We start from the raw sequence: 27488 nt of genomic DNA, 5'->3' as shown, positions 1-27488 counted from the left end.
AGGGGGTGGATGGCATTCATATGTACAGGAAGGAAGGTGGGTGTATATAGCTGTATACAGGACAGATGATATACAGTATCTCACAAAAGGGAGTACACCCCTCTCATTTTGTAAATATTTTATTCTATTTTTTCATGTGACAACACTGAAGAAATTACACTTTGCTACAATGTAAAGTGGTGAGTGTACAGCTTATATAACCGTATAATTTTTCTGCCCCCTCAAAACAACTCAACACACAGCCATTAATGTCTAAACCGCTGGCAACAAAAGTGAGTACACCCTTAAGTGAGAATGTCCAAACTGGGCCCAAAGTGTCAATATTTTATGTGGCCACCATTATTTTCCAGCACTGCCTTAACCCTCTTGGGCATGGAGTTCACCAGAGCTTTACAAGTTACCACTGGAGTCCTCTTCCACTCCTCCATGACGACATCATGGAGCTGGTGGATGTTGGAGACCTTGCACTCCTCCACCTTCCATTTGCAGATGCCCCACAGATGCTCAATAGGGTTTAGGTCTGGAGACATGCTTGGCCAGTCCATTACCTTTACCCTCAGCTTCTTTTGCAAGGCAGTGGTTATCTTGGAGGTGTGTTTGGGGTTGTTATCATGTTGGAATACTGCCCTGCGGCCTAGTCTCTGAAGGTAGGGGATCATGCTCTGCTTCATTATGTCACAGTACATGTAGGCATTCATGGTTCCCTCAATGAAATGTAGTTCCCCAGTGCTGGCAGCACTCATGTAGCCCCAGACCATGACACTCCCACCACCATGCTTGACTGTAGGCAACACACTTGCCTTTGTACTCCTCACCTGGTTGCCGCCACACCCGATTGACACTATCTGAACCAAATAAGTTTATCTCGGTCTCATCAGACCACAGGGCATGGTTCCAGTAATCCATGTCCTTAGTCTGCTTGTCTTCAGCAAACTGTTTGCGGGCTTTCTTGTGCATCATCTTTAGAAGAGGCTTCCTTCTGGGATGACAGCCATGCAGACTAATTCGATGCAGTGTGCGGCGTATGGTCTGAGCACTAACAGGCTGACCCCCCACCCCTTTAACCTCTGAGCAATGCTGGCAGCACTCATACATCTATTTCCCAAAGATAACCTCTGGATATGGTGTTGAGCACGTGCACTCAACTTCTTTGGTCGACCATGGCGAGACCTGTTCTGAGTGGAACCTGTCCTGTTAAACTGTTGTATGGTCTTGGCCACCTTGCTGGAGCTCAGTTTCAGGGTCTTGGCAATCTTCTTGTAGCCTAGGGCATCTTCATGTAGAGCAACAAATCTTTTTTTCAGACCCTCAGAGAGTTCGTTGCCATGAGGTGCCATGTTGAACTTCCAGTGACCAGTAGGAGAGGGTGAGAGCGATAACACCAAATTTAACACACCTGCTCCCCATTCACAACTGAGACTTGTAACACTAACAAGTCAAATCACACTGGGGAGGGAAAATGGCTAATTTGGCCCAATTTGGACATTTTCACTTAAGGGTGTACTCACTTTTGTTGCCAGTGGTTTAGACATTAATGGCTGTGTGTTGAGTTATTTTGAGGGGACAGCAAATGTACACTGTTATACAAGCTGTACACTCACTACTTTACATTGTAGTAAAGTGTCATTTCTTCTGTGTTGTCACATGAAAAGGTATAATAAAATATTTACAAAAATGTGAGGGGTGTACTCACATTTGTGAGATACTGTATATCTGCAGCCAGTGATGATGGAGGAAGGTCTTTATACTGTATACAGGAGGGAAGGTGGGTATATACAGCTATATATACAGCCACCTTCCTAAATGTATATAGAGACCTTCCTCCATCATTACTGACTGCAGATATACATCTGTCCTGTATACAGCTATATATACACCCACCTTGCTTCCTGTATTCCTCCATCACCACTGACTGTAGATATACATCATCTGTCCTGTATACAGCTATATATACAGGACAGATGATGTATATCTGCACTTCTGCAGTCAGTGATTATGGAGGAATACAGGAAGAAAGGTGGGTGTATATAGCTTTTTACAGGATAGGACAGATGATATGATCTTTCCAGCAATAGCTGTTCCACTTCCAACTTTCCAATATATATTATATTCCTCCTAATGTAACTGCTGTTACCTGTGGTTCTTCACTGCTGAAAGGTATGCCACTTGACTTCAGGATTTTCTGTGATGAGGCCTAGGCAGCGACAAGTCCTCCTTGCTTCCTCCTCCTCCAGTTCTCCATAAGTGTTTACACCACTCCAGTACACTTGAGTGGGCGGCGCTGGTCGGATCTATATCTGAGAGTCTGCACAGGGACTGGAGGCTGGAGCCGAGTGGCCGAGCCATTGCATAGGATGATTGTCGGTGAGGGAGGGAGTGGGACAGATGATCAGAGAGCAGCAGCCAGCAGTCACTAAGCCGAGACGGTGGCGTACCCTTGCCGATTCCAGGGAAGGGCACTCGCCCCCCCTTGCCCCTACCTGCGGATGCCCATGACTGTTTACAGTGGCTTTTCTTATCAGAAACATCAGAATGTTAAATAAGATGTTAAAAATCTTGATAACAGATAACATGCTGACATCTACATTTGCAGGTCTTTTCGTATCAGCTAAGGATGTGAATGGATCTGTGGGCGGTGCAGTGACCTTACCCTGTACATACTCCATAAAGGATAGGACAACCACCATGTGCTGGGGACGAGGCAAATGTCCCTTAAATCAGTGTAACAATCCAACCATCTGGACGGATGGCAGCAAAGTAACCCAGAATGAATTTGATTACAGATACCAGTTATTGGGTAACATACCAAAGGGAGATGTTTCTCTGACTATCAGTAATTTAAGTAAGATGGATGAAGGCACATATTGCTGCAGAGTGGAGATCCGTGGCTGGTTCAATGATGAGACACATGAAATAAATGTGAGAGTACATGAAGGTAAGATCCTATGTTTAATTTTTAAGGTGTAGTTGTCAAATAGCAATATTTGTGTTATATACGCTAGTCAAGCATATCAGTTACTGTAACCCAACTAGCCATCAGGTACAACTTGCCTCATATACTGAATAAATAGAACCGTTTCATTATAAAGAGGAAGTTTAACTCCCTATAGCATCCCCTCTTGCCTGTTATACAGGGGTTTTTCAGAAAACATACTCCACTGCTCTGATGTTACAAGCCAGGACCTGTGCCACCATCCTCACTTGCCATCGGGAGCTGGCTGTCTCTTCTGGTTTCTTGTATATGGCTCCCAGGGACATGCCACATGACCCCCCCCCCCCTTCCAACTGCTATGTGGCCCTGATTCTGCAGTCTCCTGGGATACTGGGTGAGGATATACCAGGAGGCTACAAGACCAGTGACACATTATTCAGCCCTAGGCAAGAATGAAGAGGATGAGGTGGAGTAAAAAAGAAAAAAAAAGAAATAAAACAATAGCTTTTTAAAGAGGAAGTACATTTTCCTGGATTGTCTAGAAGGAAGATGGGCAAAGGTGGCCTCCAGTGGTGACAACGAGGGCTTCGTTTGCAGGGAAGTGTCACATAATGTGCTAGTATGCGATGCATGCTAGCACATTATGCCTTTAATTTGCAGGTCAGGAAAAAAGAAAAAAAAAAGAGGCAGCATTTACTTGCTCTTTTATATTGACATTTTATTTATAAAAGATAGGGGCTTTAAGGAAAACATGGCCTGGTAAGGTCCAACAATTCCATCCCTAGGGACTTTAAATGATAACATGGCCTGGTAAGGTCGTGAATATCCATCCCAATTACCTAACCAAAAAAGAAGGGGGGAATTAATTTACAGGGGTGGTGGGACTTTAAATGCAGCACACGGAAGCAAAACGGTAAAAGGGCGAATGTAAAGGAGTTTTATTGATACATCGATAAATAAACATACAAAGATACATAATAGTAGTACAAATAAGTTAATACAGAGTAGTAATGCATAGTAACATACATATAATGATACGCATGATAATAAGATCACTAAATACACTCCAATTAAATGTATTAATAATATAAAATGGGCAAAACAATATAAATATAAATAAAGATAATAAATTCATATGATATAAACACTAAAGCATTCCCTCGTTCGCCTCAGAAAGACATAGTATATAGCAGTACATTAAAGGTAATACCTGCAGGACCTATGACCTCACTAAACCTGAAGGGGGAATAAGGATTCTATAATGACAGTCGTAATACAATATTGTAAATACACGGCAACCGGTAGCTCTACGCGTTTTGTGGCTTAACCGCCACTCATCAGGAGCAAGCACGTGTGAAATCTATAAAAAAATATATTATAAAAATAGAAAAAATTGATTAAATGTGTAAAAAATATGGCTAAAGAAGCAAGGTTGGGGAGAAAAACAAGTGATCACCACCAACCAGGGCTAACTTACTGGAGTTTGCTGTGTAGCTGATGTGGTAGTGGGACTGAGAAAGCGGTCCGGGGAACAGCTCCAACCGGGAGCTGAGGTGGACAAACACCCAGCACCGATATGGACGATACCCAGGGTGGGCGACCCGCAGGGACATTCTGAGGAAAAGGAAGTGAAAATGAGAGAAGGGGGGAAGGAAAGGGGCAAGAAGAGAAATGGGGGGGGGGGATTGAGGAAAGCTTGAGCAAGGAAATTACATAAACATGTACAGAGATACAAAGATGGGGACTTAAAAGGAATAGAAAATAAAAACAAAAAGGGGAAGAGGAAAAGGGGGCCAGAAAAGGGGGGAAATGAAAATGAGGGGGGAAGGAAAGGGAAAAGAGAGAAAGGACGTTAAGGGGGGGGAGGGGGGAAAGAAAGAGGAAGGAGTAAAATATGTGGGTAGTAAGTGAAAACTAATGCCGTGTACACATGTAGCCAACTATCCGGCGGACTTAGTCTGACGGACTTCCCGCCAGACTGTCCGAACGAGCTACTTGCCCACACACGGCACTTTTTCAGCGGACTAATACGGCGTACTAAGTCCGCCGGACTATCCGCCGTACTTTTGAAATGAATGGACTCGCCCACACACGCGAAGGAAAGTCCGCTCATTTTGAGCGCATCTCCAGGTAGCTGGGGCCAGCGAAGAAGGCGTCGCTGGCCCCGTCACCTGGAATGGACTTAAAGGGGAACCCCTACACTCAAAAATCGGCGTGGGGGTCCCCCCTAGGTCCACATCAGACCCTTGTCCGAGCACGCTAACTGGCCGGCCAGGAAAGGGGGTGGGGACGAGCGAGCGCCCCCCCTCCTGAGCCGTGCCAGGCCACGTGCCCTCAACATGGGGGGTGCCTTGGGGAAGGGAGGGCTCGCGCGACCCCCCCACCCCAAAGCACCTTGTCCCCATGTTGATGAGGATAAGGGCCTCTTCTCGACAACCCTGGCCGTTGGTTGTTGGGGTCTGCAGGCGGGGGGCTTATCGGAATCCGGGAGCCCCTTTAATAAGGGGGCCCCCGAATACCAGCCCCCCACCCTATGTGAATGAGTATGGGGTACAATGTACCCCTACCCATTCACCTGTAAAAAAAAGTAAAAAAAAAACACAACACACAAGGGTTAAAATAGTTTATTGCACAGCTCCGGGGGTCTTCCGTCTTTGGAGGTCTTCTCGCCGGACTCCTCCGCTATCTTCTGCTAGCTCTTTTACTAGCGGAGGAGCCCGGCTTTCTTCTTTGCCGCCGCCCTCTTCTTCCGACTTCGGGGGTCCTGTCCCCCTTTTCCGTTCTTCTTGCCGACCCACCGCGCCTTCTTCTAGCTCTTTTACAGGTGGTGGCCCAGTCTTCTGTCACCGCTGTCGCCGTATTCTGTTCTTCTGTTCGCATGGCGACTTATATAGGGACATCACCGGATGATGTCACAGTCCCAGCATCCTCTGGGACTGTGACATCATAATAGGCGGGGACATCATCCAGTGATGTCCCTATATAAGTCGCCACGTGCCGCGTCCCTGCCATTGTGAGCAGAGGCAGCGACGAGGCAACATCTGAAGAGAAGAAAAGAAGAGAAGAAGAGAACAGAAGAACAGAAGACGGTGACAGCGGCAACTATCTTCCCGCCGGACTGTCTTACCGAGCCACCGCGCCTTCTTCTAGCTCTTTTACAGGCGGTGGCCCGGCAAGACAGTCCGGCGGGAGGATAGTTGGCTACGTGTGTACGCGGCATTAGTCCGCCGTACTTTTGGGTAAAAAAAGTCTGCCGGAGGTTACACATGGGCGGATTGTCCGGCGGACTTGAGTTTGCCAGACTTTTCCACCGGATTGTTTGATCGTGTGTACGTGGCATTATGGTGTACAGAAGAAGGGAGTGGAAATCATACGGATGTGAACTGCAAAGAAAAGAAAAAAAATTTTGTGCACGGTGGAATTAAGGAATCAAAGTGATAGTGCTGGTTAGGACAGGTTACTTGGTGAATATGATGGTCACAATGAAAGGGAGCCAAAAGAGTCAGATGCTGACTGAACACGGTGAAAGTGAACATAAGGAACGCCCTGCCTGCCGGAAACACCCGGGGAACATCCCAAGAAAAACATCGGTCACAGAGGAGTCCACCAACGCCACACCATTTGATGAAGGGGAAGGCGCCGCACGCCGGAAACCAGAACCTCCGGTCTGTCGGCGTACAGCCCAGACACCCATCACCAATGAGCATGGTATATACAGGCTGTGCGTGATGACGCTAAAAAAGACGCTGCGCACACAACGTGCAGTGCGTGACGTCGACACGTATATACGGCGCCTCCAGCCGCCCCGTACACAAGGTAAAAGGAGAGGGAGGAGGCCTGCAAGGCGTGTCCCAGCACCCGGGTTAGGAGCAAAGCCAGACCACGATACAGCCCAAACACACACCCACCAACAACAGCGCAAATCCTGCCAAAATACCAGTCGAAATAAAGGAGAAAAAGAAAAAAATTATAAAAAATTATAAAAAATAAGGGGCGGTTAATAAGATAGCAAGTAATTAATAAAATAAAAAAGTAACATAGGATAAAGATAAATTAAATAATTAAATCAGGGGATGGTCAACATAGGTCATAATGTGCAGGAAGGGTACTATGGCTAAACTGGAAGAGCTAAACCGTCTGGTGCCATCCCGAATTAATAAAGACATTTTATTTATAAATGATAGGGACTTTAAGGAAAACATGGCTTGGTAAGGTCCAACAATTCCATCCCTAGGGATTTTAAATGATAACACGGCCTGGTAAGGTCGTGAATATCCATCCCAATTACCTAACCAAAAAAGAAGGAGGGAATTAATTTACAGGGGAGGTGGGACTTTAAATGCAGCACATGGAAGCAAAACGGTGAGGATGGTTGCACAGGTCCTGGCTTGTAACTTCAGAGCAGTGGAGTATGTATTCTAAAAAAAAACCCTGTATAACAGGCAAGAGGGGATGTTATAGGGAGTTAAACTTCCTCTTTATAATTTCAACGGTTACTGTTACCAATTCATCACCATTGACTATATTTTCTTCAGCGCCTCCATGTTTTCGATTTTTTTTCTGCTTAAATAGTCTCTACGATTGCCTTTCGTACCCCCTATAGCTACACTAAGGTGGTTACTGGTTGATTGCTGTTTACGTGATTTGCGTTTGGCCTGCTTTTTTCGTGGGGTGACTCTGGGAATCATTGTCTCTCCTTAGAGAGTATACTTTATTTCCCCTGAGGAAGCCATTCTTATGGCGAAACATGTAGGGAAGGATTGATCGGATAGCACTTTAAGGCTATTACCAATTTGGCCCAACACATTACAAATTCTGTGCTTCCTGGAAAATGGAGAGAATATATTTATTTTGATATCAATTTTTTCTATTTATGCAATTTGTGCTATAATTTTTTTTTAGAATTCAATAAATTTTGTATAAAAAAAATTATTTTAAACATTTATTGTTTGTTAATTTTCATTGAAGCACTGTGATAATCCCGTTCCTTCTCTTTAAATTATTGCTTTTGTTGTAACAGAGCAGTTTTACTTTTAGGAGAGCAATTCATTAGCAAATTGGCAGTGCTCCATTTTTATTAATTAAAACAATATTGTTAACAGAATATATTTACCTAACGGGTACCTGAGATGTTCTGCCGTTGACTGCCAAACTAAACATGTTTGCCTATAGTTCTTTTTTTAAATTGTAGCTAAATTCAAATGTAACAGATGTCATACTATGAGAAAATAACTGGAAACCTTGTTAGTTATGTTCTCTTGGGTCTATACATGGCTGTTAAAGGGGGTTATTTACTAAAGGCAAATCTACTTTGCTCTACATGTGCACTTCAATTTCACTTGGAAGTGCAGTAACTGTAGATCTGAAAGGGACATGCAAGGGAAATAAAAAAGAGCATTTTTGCTTGTACATGATTGGATGATAAATTCAGCAGAGCTTCCCCTCATTTCAGATCTTACCCTCAGATCTACTGCGACTGCACTTACAATGCACTTGCTGTGCAGAGTGGATTTGCCTTTAGTAAATCAACCCCAATGTTCTTTGTGCCAGAAGGTGGGATTCTACTACCATATTCTTTCTGTGGTCTATTAAAAAAAAATAGTTGGATGAATGTCACAAGCATTTTCCCAGCTATCAGAAATTCTGACCATATTTTGCCTAATATGTTGTTTTCCTATGATTGTTAGCTCCATCTAGAGCAGTATTTTTCGGAATCAGGAAAATACCTCATTGTGGCCACTAGATAGAGCTTGTGATAATAGGAAATCAAAATATTTGGCAAACTACGGTCAGAATTCGTGGTGACTGTACAAATGCTTGTGGCATTTGTTCACCAAATAGACCCCTAAGTGTATAGGGGTTGCCATTATTGACTCCCTTTTGACTCCCTCTGGCATCAGTCCTTCAGGAAAGCCTTTATTATACAAGTAAGGAAAGTCAGCGTAAAGTCAGAATTTCTGATCTCCATACAGTACTTTGTTCAGGTGAGTTATTCATAAAATACTGAAGCCATTGGATCAGCTAGACAGCTTGTATTTTGAGACAGGGGTGTCAGCAGTGGCCAACTTTATACTTCCTTGGCATGGGTTTCTTTTAAAATGCCTAACTAATCTGTAAATGTAAAGTTTAACATGTATAACTCAAAAAATCCTTATAAAATGAAATCGGATTTTTATGATTGTTTATGCTAGTTTCAATCTCCTTTCAAATGTATTTAACAGCACCAAGGAGCACCAAACCTGCACTCACTACGTGGTCCCTTGGCCTTACATATGGTAAGTCTTTAACCTAGTCTCCCACCATACTCTTACCATTGCACTCCAGGCTGTCAGGAACCATGAATCAGACGGATACAGAAAATTCAGCAAAAAATCACACCATTTAATATAGTGGTAAAAATAGTACCAATAGTAAACGTAGTCAAAACATAGCCAGGGTTCTGTAACCAAATCGGGTTGTCAGAACAAGCCAAGAAATCAGGAAGCCAGAGATCAGCGTAGTCAGAGCAGCAGACAGGATCAGGAACCACAAGGGACGTCAACCAGGCAAGCCTTCAACAGGAACACAGCAGAGAGTCTCTAGATATGTTAACCAAGGCGAAGGCACAGGCTATCTAATCCAGGCAGCTTAAATAACCAGCAGGGCTTGTTATTGAGCAGTATATGATCACCAGGTGAGTCACTGTGGAATGATGAGTACTGGCAATTGACAGACAGCTGAGCAGCCTGAGCTCTGAGAAGGGAGGGCTAAGCCCAGCCCTGACACAGACAAACAGTTAAATAAAAAGATGAAAACCATGTAAAAGAGCTGTTTTACCTACCAAATTGTTTGTATTTCTGTCCACCTAGCCCTGAAACAGCTGTTACACAGCACAGTCATGTCTGGTGGGGCCAGAAGTCTGTTTTTTTCCCTAGCCTATTTAGGGCTGTCTGTAAATGCCCGTTACATGCATCAGCACCCGTAAAACATATGGCTGCCGGCCGACACGTCTACTGCACATGCAATGTTCCAAAGTTAACTGGGCTTGGGAAACGCTTTACACGCTCAGCCATTTTCAGGCAGGCGGGCACATGCGCAATGACAAAACAGTGCCATTTTTTAATATAAAGGCACTCATCTCAGTGGTGGCGTGTGCCTCTCCACATCATGGCCGGGTAAGACCAGACCTCTCTGCAGCCTCTGACCACCTCCTGTTACTCTCCTGTACCATATCCGCACAGCCTCTGACATCTCCTGTGCCATGTCCGTATAGCCTATGACCACCTCCTGTACCATGTCTGCACAGCTTATGACCACCTTCTGTACCATGTCCGCAAAGCCTATGACCACCTCCTGTACCATGTCTGCACAACCTATGACCACCTCCTGTACAATGTCTGCACAGCCTCTGACATCTCCTGTACCATGTCTGTACAGCCTATGACCACCTCCTATACAATGTCCCCACAGCCTATGACCACCCCCTGTACCATGTCCACACAGCCTATGACCACCTCCTGTACCATGTCCACACAGCCTATGACCACCTCCTGTACCATGTCCACACAGCCTATGACCACCTCCTGTACCATGTCCGTACAGCCTATGACCACCCCCTGTACCATGTCCATACAGCCTATGACCACCTCCTGTACCATGTCCGTACAGCCTATGACCACCTCCTGTACCATGTCCATACAGCCTATGACCACCTCCTGTACCATGTTCGCACAGCCTCTGTGATGTTATACTGTTGGGCTGGTATAATAATGCTATGGGGCTGGTATAAAATTATTTCCAGGGCTGGTTTTTAGTCCCAGTCTGGGCCTGAGTGTCTCCCTGTATATCAGACAGACAGGGCATCCTAACTACATGAAAATCAGTTACAGTACAGACCAATTGAAAATATGATACTGTTTTTAGTAAATGCATATTAGCAAACTTCTCTCTATAGATTTGAGATAAAATAGAGAGAAGCAGAACATTAGCCAATATCTTATTTTAATGTGTTAATGACAGTCATATTTAATTATCCCCTTGTTTTGTCTTTTAAATATTTAAATTTAGCTCCTGACTATAAACATCCAGAATACAGAAATGTTACCAGCACATTCTTTACTGCGATGATTCCAGACACATCAAATGGACAACAGGTTGGTGCATGAGACAGTCAGAAAGCTGCACTACCAGCAATGGTTTTCATAGCGACTTTGAGAAATGTCCAGTTAAAGTGTAACTTCAGTCAGAAGATTTGGACAGGCTCCTTCCAATGCGTTTCGTCCACTGGACATTGTCAAGTGGCTGTGGCCACCTGTTAGCGGGATCAGTTTTTGTACACACAAGCACGATAGGAAACGGGAAGGACCAGCCAGGAGTGGTGTGGCTATTAAGAAGCTTTGGCAGAGGCTGACTTAAAGTGGTTGTAAACCTCAGACATGAAAAATTAACAAAGCATATCAATCTATAGTGTGTACTTGTCTTAATTAAGAGCACTAACTATAATTTCTGTCTGCTGCTTCATTCTTCTGCTATCAGCATGAATCACTTCTGGCAAGTTTTCCAGACACCAAGAGGAAAAAAAGGTGACAGGGGCGGGATCTCCAGCTGACTGACAGCCTCAGCTCTGTCCGTGTGCTGTGTGAAGGGGGTGTATCCCTTCCCTCAAATCAGCTGTCAGAGCTCGCCTTACTGAGATCTGCAGAGTGTAATTTCAGCTCTCCATCCTCTTTTTCTGACAGCTCAGACAAGCTTTATACTGTAAATTCTGGACTTTGGATGAATGTAGAGAAGACTGCAGATTAACTGGTATAACTTTTGTAGGAGGATTTGTTTCATCTCTGTGTATCACCTGAAGCCAATCATTTCACTGGGTATCTATGTAAGGGTTTACAACCACCTTAAAGCCCAACTCTGGGCAAATAAAATGTTACCTCTTAAATGAGGCGTTACCTGCAGTGCAAGGGTTAACTGCTCATTTATATAATTACCCAATCCTTTGCTCCTCCCTGCATCTAGACCAATCATTGCAGCTCCTGCACCCCCACACTCTAGCAATCAAAGGTCCTGACATCATGAAGAGCAGGGTCCATAGACATGACCTGGACATGAGGGTGCCAAGAGATAGTCCTCTGCCAGTTCGTGGAGGAGTGCCACCTGCTGGGGGAGGGGAGAATTGGGTAAAAAATTTTCTGCCCAGACATGGACTTTAAAGTTTTAAAATGTGAGTGCAGTTTTTTATTAAGTGGTTTTAAATGGTATTACACAATTTTTTTTTTTTTTTTTTTTTTTATTATTTTTGGTCCATTTATGGGAGAAAATGATTTTAAGACCTTAATATGCATAAGATCGTGGATTTCTGGTGAATGATTCTGGCATTTACTTGGCATGTGGGGACATTTTTACATTTTTTTTCACAGCTGCATTTAGTGTTTTTCTCTAAAAGATAATAGAATATGATTATACATGGATATTCTTTATAATTAAATTGTCATGTATTTCAGCAGATGGTGAAGATGGAAGGGGATCTGAAGAGTGACCACGTTAACCCAATTATTGCTGGAGTTGTGGTCCTTATTATTCTGTTGGTGTCTATGGTGGGACTTCTGTTTACTTGTAAGTGTTTCATATTATTGATTTTTTTGTGTCGTTGTGCTAGTTTGATCAACTGAATGTCCCCAAAGTAATAAAAAAAAAAATCAAAATATTGTAAGAAATGCATATTACAATAAGGGAGCCAGGTACTAGAGCCTAAATTGTATGTTAAGACAAAGGTTTCTTTTTTTAGTAAGGGATAGAGTGGAAAGGGATGTCCCCACTAGGAAAAAGTGAAGGGAAATATACATTTTATAGAAGGGCCCAGACAGATAACCTGATAGGGGTTTTAACTGTCAAAAAAAAAAAAAAAAGATGTGGCTATACACTTTAGGAAACTATATTGCTTAGTGGCAATTTGTTAAGGAAAGTGTACAAATTGAATTTATGTATAATTTTTAATTATTCCATTAAAAGTTTATTTAATAAAAATATATTACAGGATACTCTTTCTTTTTTTTTTTTTTATGGTTACCAGGTTAGAGTTACAGAGGAGGTCTAATGCTAGAATTATTGCTCTCGCTCTGACGATCACGGCGATACCTCACATGTGTGATTTGAACACCGCTTTCTTTGCTGAGCGAGCTCGTGGTGACGGGGGGCTTTGAATTTTTTTTCGGATTTATTTTATATTATTAAATTGTGTTTAAAAAAAAAAAAAAATGATCACTTTTATTGCTGTAACAAGGAATGTAAACATCTCTTGCGACAGTAATAGGTGGTGACAGCTACTGTTTATGGAGGGATCAGGGGTCTAAAAGACCTCCAATCCCTCCTTTGCCCTTCAAAGTATTCAGATCACCGGAAACGGTGTATCTGAATACTGTATATTTTTTTAAATCCAGCTCCATTGGCAGCCGAGTAAACATCCGGCTTCATTCCAGTCTGTCACTAGCCGCTGGAAGCGGCAGATGTTCGATCGGGCCTTCCGGTAGGATGGGAGGCCCGGGAAGAGCAGCAGGAGGTGGGATGTCCCCTCCCACTCCTCCGGTATAACAGCCGAGCGGTTTTTTGCCGCATCGGTTGTTATACCTGGAAAGCCGACCGCCTGCTCTAAACAACGGTACCGGGATGATGCCTGCAGCTGCGGCCATCATCCCGGTATAACCCCCGAAAGCTGAGTACGCACATCTATGTACGCTCGCTTACTTGTATTGAAGAAAGACAGCTATACTTTAAATGCAGGCCCCCCTCACCTAGCGGGCTTACCTGCTTACCTGTCCATGATCCACAGTGATCTTCTCTAGGTGCCATACAGCTTCTCCACAGAACGTCTCCCCGCTGGTCCATGCAAAAACAAGTAAAAAGGCGCAATACACAGATACCTCAGAATGTAGTACCCAACAGTCCAAGGGCCAAGATAGAGAGACATATATGTACACACATACATGCACTCATAAAAGTATATGCCATAGGGTCAGTTAGGGCAGCCACCAAGAAAACCAAAAGCGGGATCCAGTAAACTAGAATAAAAACAAGGAGAGGGGCGCCTCTGAGTATATATCAGAAAACAATTTATTAAAACAATATCCACTCACATGGCTGAAGAGATGGAGTGGGACTGCAAGTCACAGCAGATCCTATATGGCTAGCTCCACATCAAATCCAGGCAGGACAGGTGGGATGGCTGAGCACAGCCCTATCTTCTTCAGCTGGTCCAGGCTTATGCAGGTTAATTCAAATCACAGTCAGGTGGAAAAAAGAGAGTCCATCGGACACAGATATGGGTTCCAGGGAAAAAATATGCGCAGGGGAGGACAGACATCAGTGCCTCTAGCAAGCCGCGCCGTGTCTCCACTGGTCCATGCATGCACTTTAGAATTCCTACTTATTCCTAAATTAAGAACATTACTTTTTTCCCCCAACTTTTAATGGGCTTCCCATAATAAATGGGCCTTACAATTGAAAGCCTCCAAAATAGGAGCAAATAGGAAATCTACTGCAAAAATACACAGACGTCCAGAAGACTTTTAATGACGAGGTTGTGTAGCACCCAGTGACCCCACAGGGAAGATCGCCATAGATCATAGACAGGTATGTGGAGCACTTTCGGTTTTGCTGAGCAAGGAGGAATACCTATTTCTCCTTTGAATTAGCATTCTGTTTGGCTTTTTGTCTTTACTCCTGTTTTAAGAGCAATAAATACAGATGATTCGAAAATCAGACATTTTAAGAGACATTTTATTCACCAGTGGATATACCCAATTCCTTCATGAAAAAGGGTAATAGTAAACAGGGTCAGCACTACCTATAAAAAGGAAAAAATGTCTGCACTCCAAGATGATGAATATGAGTCCTTTATTAATCCATCCAAGTGACACACCACAGGAAAATGACAACCAAGGCATCAAGGCAGACATGTTTCACACGGTATCATGTGTTTAATCATGCAATTATACTGTGTGAAACATGTCTGCCTTGATTATTGTTTTTCCTGTGGTGTGTCACTTGGATGGATTAATAAAGGACTCATATTCAACATCTTGTTGTGCAGCCATTTCTTCCTTTTTGCAGTTTGTACGGCGGGCGAGCTGTGGCAAGCACCCCTGAGATGAGTCCTTCAATTCACTTCACTTCACTTCACTTATTTATTTATCTGGAAGCACACATCAGTGGGGGGCATTCAGTTGGCCGTTTGAGCCAAGGGCAGGAACTAGGCAGCTGACTGTGAAGCAGAGGGGCTGGAGGAGACCCCATCGGCCTGATGTTGGCACAGGTGTCTCTGCAGCCGCAGACATCAGGGCCTGGTCCACAGATAAAGTGAGTTGCATATACTACCCGTGCCTGTCCATATACTACCCTAGCCTGTCCATATACTATTCTAAACTGTCCATATACTACCCTAACTGTCCATATACTACCCTAAAATGTCCATATACCTACGGAGCACGGCTGGCATAAGGAAGCAAGCCGGTGCCGGCACTATTTGTCTTCAGGCCGGGTCCAGAAGCGCAGGTGCAGGTCCATGGCTGAAGAAATAGGTGGAGAGGCGCTACAGAAATCATCACTCCGCCACCTCCACCATATACATGGGCAGGGCAAAGGGGGTGGAGTCAGGGGTGGAGAAACAATGGGGGGGTGGCAAAATTAGGTTTCGCCTAGGATGTCAAAAATCCTTGCAGAAGCCCTGAAAGTAAAGTAAAATCATAGTTTTGACACTTTTGCATTCTTTAACCACTTAAGGACCGCCGCATGCCATTGTACGTCATCACAATGGCATGTACAGGCACAAGCACGTACATGTACGTTCTTGCCTTCCAGCGGGTGGGGGGTCCGATCGGACCCCCTCCCGCTGGATGCGGCGGTCCGTTTCGCTTCAGGAGCGATCCGGGATGAGGGGATGGCAGTTGGTTTCTGGCCATCCCCTCTCGATCGCTCCTGGCGAATGAGAAGCTTCCTCCCACTGTGTATTGTATACACAGGCAGGGAGGAAGTGATGTCATTCTCCTCCGGGCGGTCTTTTTGACCGGACTACGAGGAGAAGACTAAAAGTAAGTGCACCAAACACTACACTAACACATAGATACACATAGGTACACAAACCCCCCCCGATCGCCCCCGATCCCCCCCCCAGTCACAGTGTCACTGATTGCAGTGATCATTTATTTACTGATCACTGCATTCAGTGTCAGTTGTAAAAGTAAAAACTGTCAGGGCAGTTAGTGTTAGGTCCAGGGTAGCCTCCTACCACCCCCCAATAAAGGTTTAACCCCCTGATTGCCCCTAGAGTTAACCCTTTCACCACCTTTTGCCAGTGTCATTAAGCGATCATTTTTCTGATCGCTGCATTAGTGTCGCTAGTGTCGCTAGGTAGCTAGTTATTTTTTTAGGTTCACCGCCAGGTTTTTATAGCGCTAGGTACCCCGATATACTACCCAATAATTGTTTTAACCCCCTGATTGCCCCTAGTTAACCCTTTCACCCTCCTTTTGCCAGTGTCACTAAGCGATCATTTTTCTGATCACTGCATTAGTGTCACTAGTGTCGCTAGGTAGCTAGTTATTTTTTTATGTTCGCCGTCAGGTTTTTATAGCGCTAGGTACCCCATATACTAACCAATAATGGTTTTAACCCCCTGATTGCCCCTAGTTAACCCTTTCACCAGCAATCACCGTATAAGTGTCACTGGTGACGCTGGTTAGCCAGTTAGTTTTTTCGGTTCCCCGTCAGGTTTTTATATAGCGCCAGGGACCCCCATATACTACCTAATAAAAATTTGAACCCCCTGATTGCCCCTAGTTAACTCTTTCACCAGTGATCACCATATAAGTGTTACGGGTGACTCTGGTTAGTTAGTTTGGTTTTTATAGCATCAGGGCACCCACCATTTATTACCCAATAAAGGTAATATCAATTAGGTTTTAGGGTCAGGGTCTGCGTCGCCCCAGGCAGCGCTAGGTTAGTGCCAGTACCGCTAACACCCACGCGCAAAGCATACACCTCCCTTAGTGGTATAGAGTCTGAACAGATCAATATCTGATCTGATCAGATCTATACTACCGTCCCCAGCAGTTTAGGGTTCCAAAAAAACGCATTGTTAGCGGGATCAGCCCAGATAACTGCTAGCACCTGCATTTTGCCCCTCTGCCCAGCCCACCCAAGTGCAGTATCGATCGATCACTGTCACTTACAAAACACTAAACACATAACTACAGCGATCGCAGAGTCAGGCCTGATCCCTGCGATCGCTAACAGTTTTTTTTTGGTAGCGTTTTATATTTAAATCCGGAAGGCAGTGCTTGGTTTTCAGGGTCCAGTACATGGCTAGGCTCCCAAAAAGTCCCCCACATGTCGTATCCCCGTACTCGGGAGAAGCAGCAGAATTTATTTTGGGGTGTCATTTGACTTATGCCCATAGCATGTGTGAGCAATATATCATTTAGTGACAACTTTGTGCAAAAAAAAAAAAATTCTTAATATTCCTGCAACTTGTGGCAAAATATAAAATATTTCATGGACTCAACATGCCTCTCAGTAAATAGCTTGGGGTGTCTACTTTCCAAAATGGGGTCATTTGGGGGGGTTTTGTGTTATTTTGGTATTTTATGGCCTTCGAAACTGTGATAGGTAGTGAGGAGTGAAATCAAAAATTTGCACCCTTAGAAACCCTGAAGGCAGTGATTGGTTTTCGGGGTCCCGTATGCAGCTAGACTCTCAAAAAGTCCCACATATGTGGTATCCCCGTACTCAGGAGAAGCAGCAGAATATATTTTGGGGTGCAATTCCACATATAACTATGGCATGTGTGAGCAATATATAATTTAGTGACAACTTTTTGTAAACTTTTTTTTTTTTGTGTCATTATTCAATCACTTGGGACAAAAAAATATTCAATGGGCTCAACATGTACCTCAGCAATTTCCTTGGGGTGTCTACTTTCCAAAAGGGGGTAATTTGGGGGGGTTTTGTGTTATTTTGGCATTTTATGCCCTTCAAAACTGTGATAGGTAGTGAGGAGTGAAATCAAAAATTTGCACCCTTAGAAATCCTGAAGGCAGTGATTGGTTTTCGGGGTGCCGTACGTGGCTAGACTCCCAAAAAGTCCCACATATGTGGTATCCCCGTACTCAGGAGAAGCAGCAAAATATATTTTGGGGTGCAATTCCACATATAACTATGGCATGTGTGAGCAATATATCATTTAGTGACAACTTTTTGTAAACTTTTTTTTTTTTTTTTTTGTGTCATTATTCAATCAATTGGGACAAAAAAAAAATATTCAATGGGCTCAACATGCCTCTCAGCAATTTCCTTGGGGTGTCTACTTTCCAAAATGGGGTCATTTGGGGGGGGTTTGTACTGCCCTGCCATTTTAGCACCTCAAGAAATGAGATGGGCAGTCATAAATTAAAAGCTGTGTAAATTCCAGAAAATGTACTCTAGTTTGTAGACGCTATAACTTTTGTGCAAACCAATAAATATACGCTTATTGACTTTTTTTTTACTAAAGACATGTGGCTGAATAAATTTTGCCCTAAATGTATGACTAAAATTGAGTTTATTCAATTTTTCTTATAACAAAAATTAGAAAATATATTTTTTTCTCAAAATTTTCGGTCTTTTTCCATTTTTATCGCAAAAAATAAAAATCGCAGAGGCAATCAAATACCACCAAAAGAAAGCTCTATTTGTGGGAAGAAAAGGACGAAAATTTCGTTTGGGTACAACATTGCATGACCGCGCAATTACCAGTTAAAGCAGTGCAGTGCGAAATTGTAAAAAGACCTCTGGTCCTTAGGCTGTTAATTGGTCCGGGGCTGAAGTGGTTAAAGACAGTGTGATATAATATAAATTCTCTTAATTTACAGCCATTTTATTTCTGTGTCATTTCAGGGAGATACTACAGAATAAAGAATAAAGACAAAACCAGGTACGGGAAAAAAAATCCAACATAACAATACATACATAACCATATAGACCACCAAGGTTTGCTAGTATTTATTATATCTATGGCTCATGGTACATTAGTAAGTTGATTTATAAGAAAAATTGTCTATCAACCAATCATCTTTTTTTCTAATACAGTGTTTTGGAAAAGTATTCATATCCCTTGAAATTTTCCACATTTTGTCATGTTACAACCAAAAACGTAAATGTATTTCATTGGGATTTTATGTGATAGATCAACACAAAGTGGCACATCATTTTGAAGTAGAAGGAAAATGATAAATGGTTTTCAAAATGTTTTACAAATAAATATCTGAAAAGTGTGTTTGTATGCAGCCCCCTTTACTCCGATACCCCTAACTAAAATCTAATGGAACTAATTACCTTTAGAATTTAAATACAGGGCAATCTTAGAAGAAAACCTGTTCTTTAAAAGACTTCAGACTGGGGTGGAGGTTCACCTTCCAGCAGGACAACGGCCCTAAAAATACAGCCATGGCTACAATGGAATATTTTAGATCAAAGCATATTCATGTGTTAGAATGGTCCATGTCAAGGTCCAGACCTAAATCCAATTGGTGGTCAGTGAAAAGAATGCTCCCCTACAGGTATCTGAAAAGTTCACTGGTGTCATTATTGGAGAGGCATAATTTGTTAATTGCCTGCTTTACAAATTCTTAATATATGAGGTTGACTTTGGGATTATTTTCTAGACTCAGTGATCCAGACCTCTAATGATTAAAACAGAACTTCAGGCAAGCAGCTAAATACATTTAAACACAGATATGTTTTCTGTTTTTCTCGCCAAAGGATTTGTAATTCTGTACAAACTTAGGATTTACACACATCAATACAACCATACACATGATGCATTTATCCACTTGTTCAGGAATTTGGCCTTGTATTCCACTTCTCCACTTTCAGCTCATTGGACAATGAATCAGCATCAACTCCACTGTCCAATTTGCAGGTTAGTGTCCAGGAAGCTGCATCAGGAGGTAGTAGATTAATCCTCCTGATTGTGCACTGTGGCAGGCAATGTTTGGATTTCAAAGCTGGCAGAAAAGAATTACAAATCCTTTAAAAAGTAAAGCACTAAACATATAAGTTCTGTACTTCAGTGGAGTATTCAGATGTTTTTCTGGAAGTCTACTATACTTAGGTGATTAAAAACTAGTTCTGTACTACTATTACTATGTGGATTGAGCCTGGATCTGCTATGCATTCTGCATTGGTAGGCCTGGTGCAGATATGCAGAAGATATTTATATCCAGTCAAAACTGGAGATTCAACCTTGAGATGCACACAGGGAGTAGTATAATACAGCTGAATAGTTAAGTTTTTCCTCTGTACATTGCTGCTCACCTCACTTTCCTTTGTCAATAATGTGGCGATCCTGGAACACATGTGTTGGTGAGGATTGAACACACACTGCAAGCTTATTGCTGCCTTTCACATACAGAGATCCTGATGTAAAAAGAAAATTCAAGTACTAAAAATTAGCTTATAGCCTCCAATCAATTTCAAGCCTGCCAAAGAGTTTTGACCAATGAGTGATCTCAAATTCCATCTGAGAAATTTCCATTGAATATGTTAAAATTCTTGTATTTCCCCAAAAAAATAAAGAGAGCAGTATTCTCATGTCCATGTAAGGGCTGTTGATTATTTCATATCATTGCACGATTTTATAAATGTCCAGAATGATGCAAAAAACATTAAATTGATTATTAGGTGCAAATGACAATCCTTTAGAAAATAACATGAGTTCATCAGTTGACAAAACAACATCAGATTCATGACACTGTCCAGTGCTACCTCTTGTTGTTCTTGTTACATTGTGCATAACGCTTTTTGCTTTCAGCATCTTTCCCCTGCCTGTCCTTTTTGTTACACCTTTTTTTTTTTTTTCATAGAGGTAGTTCTTTTGGGAACCTGTGATAACATGGATCTCCCAGTTTTTTGACACCTGTTTTTCTATCATCTCTCGAAAAATACTAAATGAACCAAGTTATGTGATCCAGCCTAATCTGTGTTTGAAGCATATTATTGTGAAAAAGTCTCCACAAAACTTTAAAATAGATTTAGGGATATTTTTATGACTAAATTACCAGTTTAACGTTATTCTTTTTAAAATAACAAACATGTCTATACTTACCTGCCCCAAATGTCCTCTTCCGGCGCTCCTGGCCCCTCCTCTCTGTCCAGATTTGTGTGTGCTCATTTGTGTGTGCACGCTCCTAAGACCTGCTTCTGCTTCCATTGACACAGACAGCGGGACTCGGCCCCACCCCCTTTTCACTGGCTTTGATTGACAGCACTGGGAGCTAATGACTCCCCTTGCCCCAGCCAAGCCAGGGAGACCCGGAAGTGAGAGGAGGGCTCAGGTACGTATAAGGGGGATGAGGGGCCAAAACCAATGACTAAACATTTTTTACCTTAATGCAAAGAGTGCATTAAGGTAAAAAAATGTTTAGGCTTTGCAACCACTATAAATTCATATACTGTAGCCTCTACATATTCCTAAATGTCTTGTTGGTACTGCACTCTTTTTGTAAATTCTAAATTAGCCAAGTCAGATTTCAATCTATTATATAAGAAATTAAAAGTTGCTGTTTATACTTTTCCAATTCTGCTTTTGTAGCATTAATCTGAGTTTGCAAGTCATGCTAGACTTTTTGCTTTTTTTTTTTAACTCTTTAGGCACTTCATGTGTATGTAAACTGTAATGCCACGTACACACAATCGGAATTCCGGCCAGAAAAAGACAGATGAGAGCTTTTCATCGGAAAATGCGACCGTGTGTATGCTCCATTGGAATTTAGATGTCGGAATTCCCGCCAGGCAAAAATTGATAGCATGTTCCCAATTTTCCCAGGGGAAAAACTTTCTATCAGTAATTTCGATCGCGTGTATGCAATTCTGACACGCCAAAAATCACGCATGCTCAGATTCAACTACGAGACAGAAGCTATTGGCTACTGGCTATTGAACTTCCCTTTTCTGGTCGCGTTATACGTGTTGTACGTCACAGCGTTATAAACGATCGGAATTTGGTGTGACCGTGTGTAAGCAAGACAGCTTGAGCCGAATTCCATCGGGAAAACCATCAGAGCTTTTTCCAAGGAGAATTCCGATCGTGTGTACGTGGCATAACAATGAAATTCGCTTTTTGTCCCCTTTTGATCTGTTTAATGTAAGCGCAGAATAAAGGTGCGAGGGGGCGCACCAGGCGGCCCCCGCATGGATGGCATCCTGTGGGCTCTCTCTACCGCGTAGTGGGGAGAGAACGCCGCCGCCGGTAGGAGAGTGCGGAGAAGATGCTCAGCGAAGGTTGTGGGGTCCTGTCCCTCCTCTCCCTCCGGCAGGCCCACCACGCGGAGGTTGTTCTTTCTGCTCCTATTTTCACTGTCCTCCGCTCGAGACTCCAGCGCCCGCACCTGTAGAGTATGGAGGGAGGCACGGTGATCTCTGAGGGCATCTTCCGAGTCTCCCACCCACCGCTCAACCTCCCCCATCCGCTCTCGGAACTTGTCCACATCGCGGCGCACCAACCCCACATCCGTCTGCAGGAGGTCAATTTTAGCCATCAGGGCCGTTTTACAGCCCGAGATAGCCTGCATCAGCGCCTGAAATCTGTACTCCTCCACATTGGTCGGGTCCTGTGGCGGAGTCTGGGTCGTCATATTGACGCCAAAAGGGGGAGGCTGCTGCTGCCTCGTGCGCTGCGGGGATGGCGCAGGGACAGAGGAATTCTTCCTTCTGGAACTGTGCTTGCCTCCTCTCATGCCCAAACGTCTCCGCCGGTCTGTGAGGTCATTAAGGCACCCGATCGCCGGTGTTAAGCGGATAAATTACCCAGGCTGGAGCGGAGCTCACGCCATGAACGTCCGCTCAGGCCACCAGCTTGACCACGCCCCCGATCTGTTTAATGTACCATTGTAAGCATTTTGTTATATCTGTTTGTTAAATGCAAAAAAATAAAATAAAATGAGTGACCTTTGTAACTTTAGCAGAGTTGCTCTATTTACTAGAAAATACTGGGAGCTCACAGCTGAACGCTACAATTTCTTGATGCATGCCCTTATTATATAATTTCTGGGGTGTAAGGGGAAAATTCTCTTTAATAAAAGTTTCTTAAATTGTCTCTTGCAGGATTACAGGAACACTGACACTGGAAGGTCTCCAGGCAGCACAAACACAGGCAGAGCAGAATATTTATACATTATAGTATAAGACATTTTGTATATAATTGACAAATACGTATATGTTTACTTCAGTCAGTTGTTTGATGCATTGTTGATTCTTAACTCCAATCTGTTAAAATGTCAGTTATTCTGCCCACAAAGCTGTGTGAGTTCTTCCCCAGAAAAAGAAAAAAAAAATGTGTTGATATAAAAAAAATTGGTTTGCTATTATCTTTATTATCTCATAGCATAATTGTGATGTACAACTGGATCTCAATTTGATGAGCAAGGACCTATAAGTCACAGAGTGGATTATTTATAACCATGGATCTATGAGACAAGGGACAATTAAGCTTTGACTGAGTAAGATGTATCTTACTCAGTCAAAGCAGATGAGATGTATTCTCTCACTCTCTACTGGCATCTTCCCCAACCCTCTAAAACATGCACTCCCATACCATAAAAAGGCCTCAGACCCCACCAATCTTAACAAATTAAGACCCATCTCTTTACTCCCTTTTGCCTCCAAACTCCTTGAACGTTTAGTCTACAACCGACTGAGCAACCACCTCATTGAAAATAACCTTCTCGATCCTTTTCAGTCTGGATTTAGCCCACAGCACTCCACAGAATCTGCCCTCCTAAAAATCACTAACGACTTACTAACAGCCAAAACCAACAGTCATTATTCCATACTCTTATTCTTGGACCTTTCTGCTGCCTTTGATACAGTCGACCACCCCCTCCTCCTCAAAAAACTCAATTTGCTTGGTCTCCATGGCTGCACTCTCCGTTGGTTTGAATCTTACCTATCTCATCGCACCTTCAGTGTCACTTACAACTCCACTTCCTCTTCTCCAACTCCCCTTTCCGTTGGGGTCCCCCAAGGTTCTGTCCTTGGACCTCTACTATTTTCGATCTACACGTCCTCCCTGGGTCAGCTGATAGCCTCCCATGGCTTTTACTACCATTTATATGCTGATGACACTCAAATCTATCTCTCTACCCCTCAGCTCACCCCATCAATCTCCTCACGCATCGCTGATCTACTAACAGACATATCAGCCTGGATGTCACACCACTTCCTCAAACTTAATCTATCTAAAACCGAGCTCTTAATATTTCCTCCCCCACGTACCCCTTCGCCTGACTTCTCTGTCAAGATCAATGGCACATCTATCAGTCCATCCCCACATGCCAGGGTGCTAGGGGTAACCTTAGACTCCGAACTGTCCTTTCAGGCCCACATACAAGCCCTGTCCAAATCATGCCGCCTTATCCTCCGCAACATTTCCAGAATACGCCCCTTTTTAACTAATGACACCACCAAGCTTCTAATTCACTCCCTGGTCATCTCTCGCCTCAACTACTGCAACTCCCTCCTCGTTGGATTACCTTTACACAGACTATCCCCCCTCCAGTCCATAATGAATGCCGCTGCCAGACTCATCCACCTTACCAGCCATTCAGTGTCCTCCACCCCTCTCTGCCAATCCCTGCACTGGCTTCCACTCACTCAACGAATAAAATTCAAAGTACTAACAATAATTTACAAAGCCATCCATAACTCTGCCCCCAGCTACATCACTGACCTAGTCCCAAAATACCAACCAAACCGCCCTCTTCGGTCATCTCAAGACCTGCTCTCTAGCTCCCTTGTCACCTCCTCCCATGCTCGCCTCCAGGATTTCTCCAGAGCTTCTCCCATCCTTTGGAACTCCCTACCCCAATCTGTCCGACTGTCCCCTAATCTATCCATCTTTAGATGATCCCTGAAAACCCTTCTCTTCAAAGAAGCCTATCCTGCTTCTAACACCGTTTTACTTCCTCCATCAGCTCATCCCCCACAGCTATTACCTTTTGTATCAATTGCCCCTTCCTTTTTAGATTGTAAGCTCTAACAAGCAGGGCCCTCTGATTCCTCTTGTACCAAATTGTAATGTAAATGTAATGTCTGCCGTCATGTTGTAAAGCGCTGAGCAAACTGTTGGCGCTATATAAAACCTGTATAATAATAATAATCTTGTTAGGCCTCTTTCATACAGGCAGCTGGGAAGGGGGTGGGAAAGAGACATCTGAACCGTGGATTTACCGCCACTACCTAGCCGTCCACCTAAAGGCTGAACAATCTAGTGGAGGCTGTTCACATGCCATGACCGTGATGCTTTGTCAAACTAGACCACTCAATTCAATGGGTCCACGTTGCAACTGTAAGCCAAATGCTTGGCTCGTGGTTGCAGCACCATAGTCCAATTATAAATTGCCCTTTGGTAGAAAAACAACAAAAAATTTAGGACACAGCAGGATTGCCATTTGAAACGTCTGACAGCAGCTGCTTAGAGCTTTGGCTAGTGTAAAGCTAGCTTTAAAGAAAGCAACTTGGAGTACTGCATCCCCAGCATATCATACATTGATGTATGTATGTATATACATCCCATAGGTGCTTTAATATTACTGAATTTTTGTCCATGGATGGCAAGTTTTTAACTGTGGTTTAGGACAATAAAAATATAATACATGGTTAAGTGGGACATGACATTGGTTTGTAGGGTCTATAAGACAGGTGTTTGTACATTTGGATTGTTCTGTAAAAAATGGAGACTCCAGTTTTTTATTTGAGGAAGATTGATTAAATACATTTCTGATCTAGAGTCAGATAGTGTCTTTGTGTATAATAATATTAGCCGTTAGCCAGAAAATCCTTTTATGTGCTGCTACCTGAAGTTGATTTTACATTGAGGTTCATGGTTAGATATCTCTGATTTTCATAATAAGTGAACCTGCTCCTCAAGTGCCCCCTTGCAAGTGCCATTTTTTAGGGTTTACTCAGATGGATTATGAGCTTTGCCAGGTAGACACAGCTTATCTCCCATCTGAAACAGGCCCTTTCTGGATATATAGCCTTCTGAAGCATTTCACCAGCAGCAATTGAGTACTGTTCATGACAAGTGCACTAATATGGCTACAATCACCTCAACCAGAACATTGGGAACGTGGTTAGCAATCTCCTGTTGCAGTAACTAGGCCCTTGGGTTAATTCCCACCAAGACAGCTATTTCCTTGTGACTGATTTGTCTTTTTGAGTGCACTGTTTTACTTACATTAATTGGATTGCTCAGAATTTGCAAGAGCATGTATATGACTGTAGCAGAGATATTAGACTGCAAGCTCCTGAGAAAAAAAAAGTATTAGCACTAAAGTGGAAAAACAAGTATATTTGTATGTATATGTAATACAAAAATTTTTACAATATATTATGTTGCTAATGAACAAATCCTTGTCTTTTTTTTTCTACAAGTGTGTCATTTTACTGTAAGTTTTAACTGCTTGGCCATGACAGGCTACATCTGTTGCTATTTCATGATGTGGAAATAGTCATCCTTTTATACCCCAGGTGGGCAAATGTACATTTTATAAAACACGAACACAAACTAAAATTCAGTATAGTTAACCCACCAAAAACATCCCCTGAGGGAGTGTCATCAAGCTTCCCTAGGCACCAGTGTTAACTTTGTCAACACATTTTCGTTGACGCAATTAACACCATTTTATTTGACTAAAATATAACTAAAACAATTCAGATAACTAAAATTTTATTCAAGCCTATAACTAAAACTAAATTGAAATTCGACGTCAAAATTAACACTGCTAGGCCTATAAGAAAATGGATTCACAAAACGGTACCAACGTCACTACATGGTGTCGTTCTCTAGATAATAGGATCTGCCACTGCAGGAGGAAATAAAGGACCTCAGGACATCACAGGACCAGAGAGAAGATTAAGGTTAAGGTTTTCACTTTAAAGCGGAGGTCCACCCTAAAGTGGACCTTCCGCTCATTGGAATCCTCCCCCCCTCCGGCGCCACAATTGGCACCTTTCAGGGGGGAGGGGGGTGCAGGTACCTGTACAGTACAGGTATCTGCACCCACTTCCTGGATAGCTCTCTGCGGAAAGGGGCGTAGATTACGCCCCTTTCCGAAAGTCCCCCGCTGCCTGCTGGGAAACACACAGATCCCAGAGGCAGCGGGTCCATCCTCATTGCGCAGCGTGACTCGCGCATGCGCAGTAGGGAACCGGGAAATGAAGCCAAAAGGCTCCACTTCCTGATTCCCATACCCAAGATGGCGGCGGCAGCACCCGAGAGACGATCGAGAGATTGGCTTCGGGTGCCGACATCGCGGGCGCGCTGGACAGGTAAGTGTCACTATTTTAAAAGTCAGCAGCTGCAGTATTTGTAGCTGCTGGCTTTAAAAAAAAAAAAAAAAAACGCGCACTCCCGGCGGACTCCCGCTTTAATTTCATGTTTTATTTTATCTCTGTACAGTTGATCCCCTCTAAACTCGTCCACATGCAACCTCTGTTCATTTCTCAGGAGGGTTTATGATGTTGACAACAGACACTCATTCCTAGTCCT

General features: G+C 43.2%; 1 protein-coding gene across 2 annotated transcripts in view; it reads left to right on the top strand.

The window, feature by feature from the left end:
• LOC143960195 (hepatitis A virus cellular receptor 1 homolog) overlaps window positions 1-26347 on the top strand; it is a 47283-nt gene extending 20936 nt beyond the window's left edge. Inside the window, exons 2-7 of one of the 2 annotated variants that reach the window (XM_077468519.1) lie at window positions 2594-2935; window positions 9154-9207; window positions 10979-11064; window positions 12415-12523; window positions 18836-18872; window positions 23042-26347. In XM_077468519.1, the coding sequence (XP_077324645.1) occupies window positions 2594-2935; window positions 9154-9207; window positions 10979-11064; window positions 12415-12523; window positions 18836-18872; window positions 23042-23117 (704 nt within the window). In that variant the 3' untranslated portion in view covers window positions 23118-26347. Of the gene's footprint in view, window positions 1-2593; window positions 2936-9153; window positions 9208-10978; window positions 11065-12411; window positions 12524-18835; window positions 18873-23041 lie in introns of both variants that reach the window. The other variant, XM_077468518.1, reaches the window with a different exon arrangement.
• The last annotated feature ends 1141 nt before the right edge of the window (window positions 26348-27488 follow it).

The sequence above is a fragment of the Lithobates pipiens genome, unplaced genomic scaffold, assembly GCF_037356315.1.
Source record: "Lithobates pipiens isolate NorthernLeopardFrog02 unplaced genomic scaffold, aLitPip1_a1.2 Scaffold_8, whole genome shotgun sequence".
NCBI classification, from domain to species: domain Eukaryota; kingdom Metazoa; phylum Chordata; class Amphibia; order Anura; family Ranidae; genus Lithobates; species Lithobates pipiens.
This window is presented reverse-complemented; position numbering and strand designations above follow the sequence as displayed.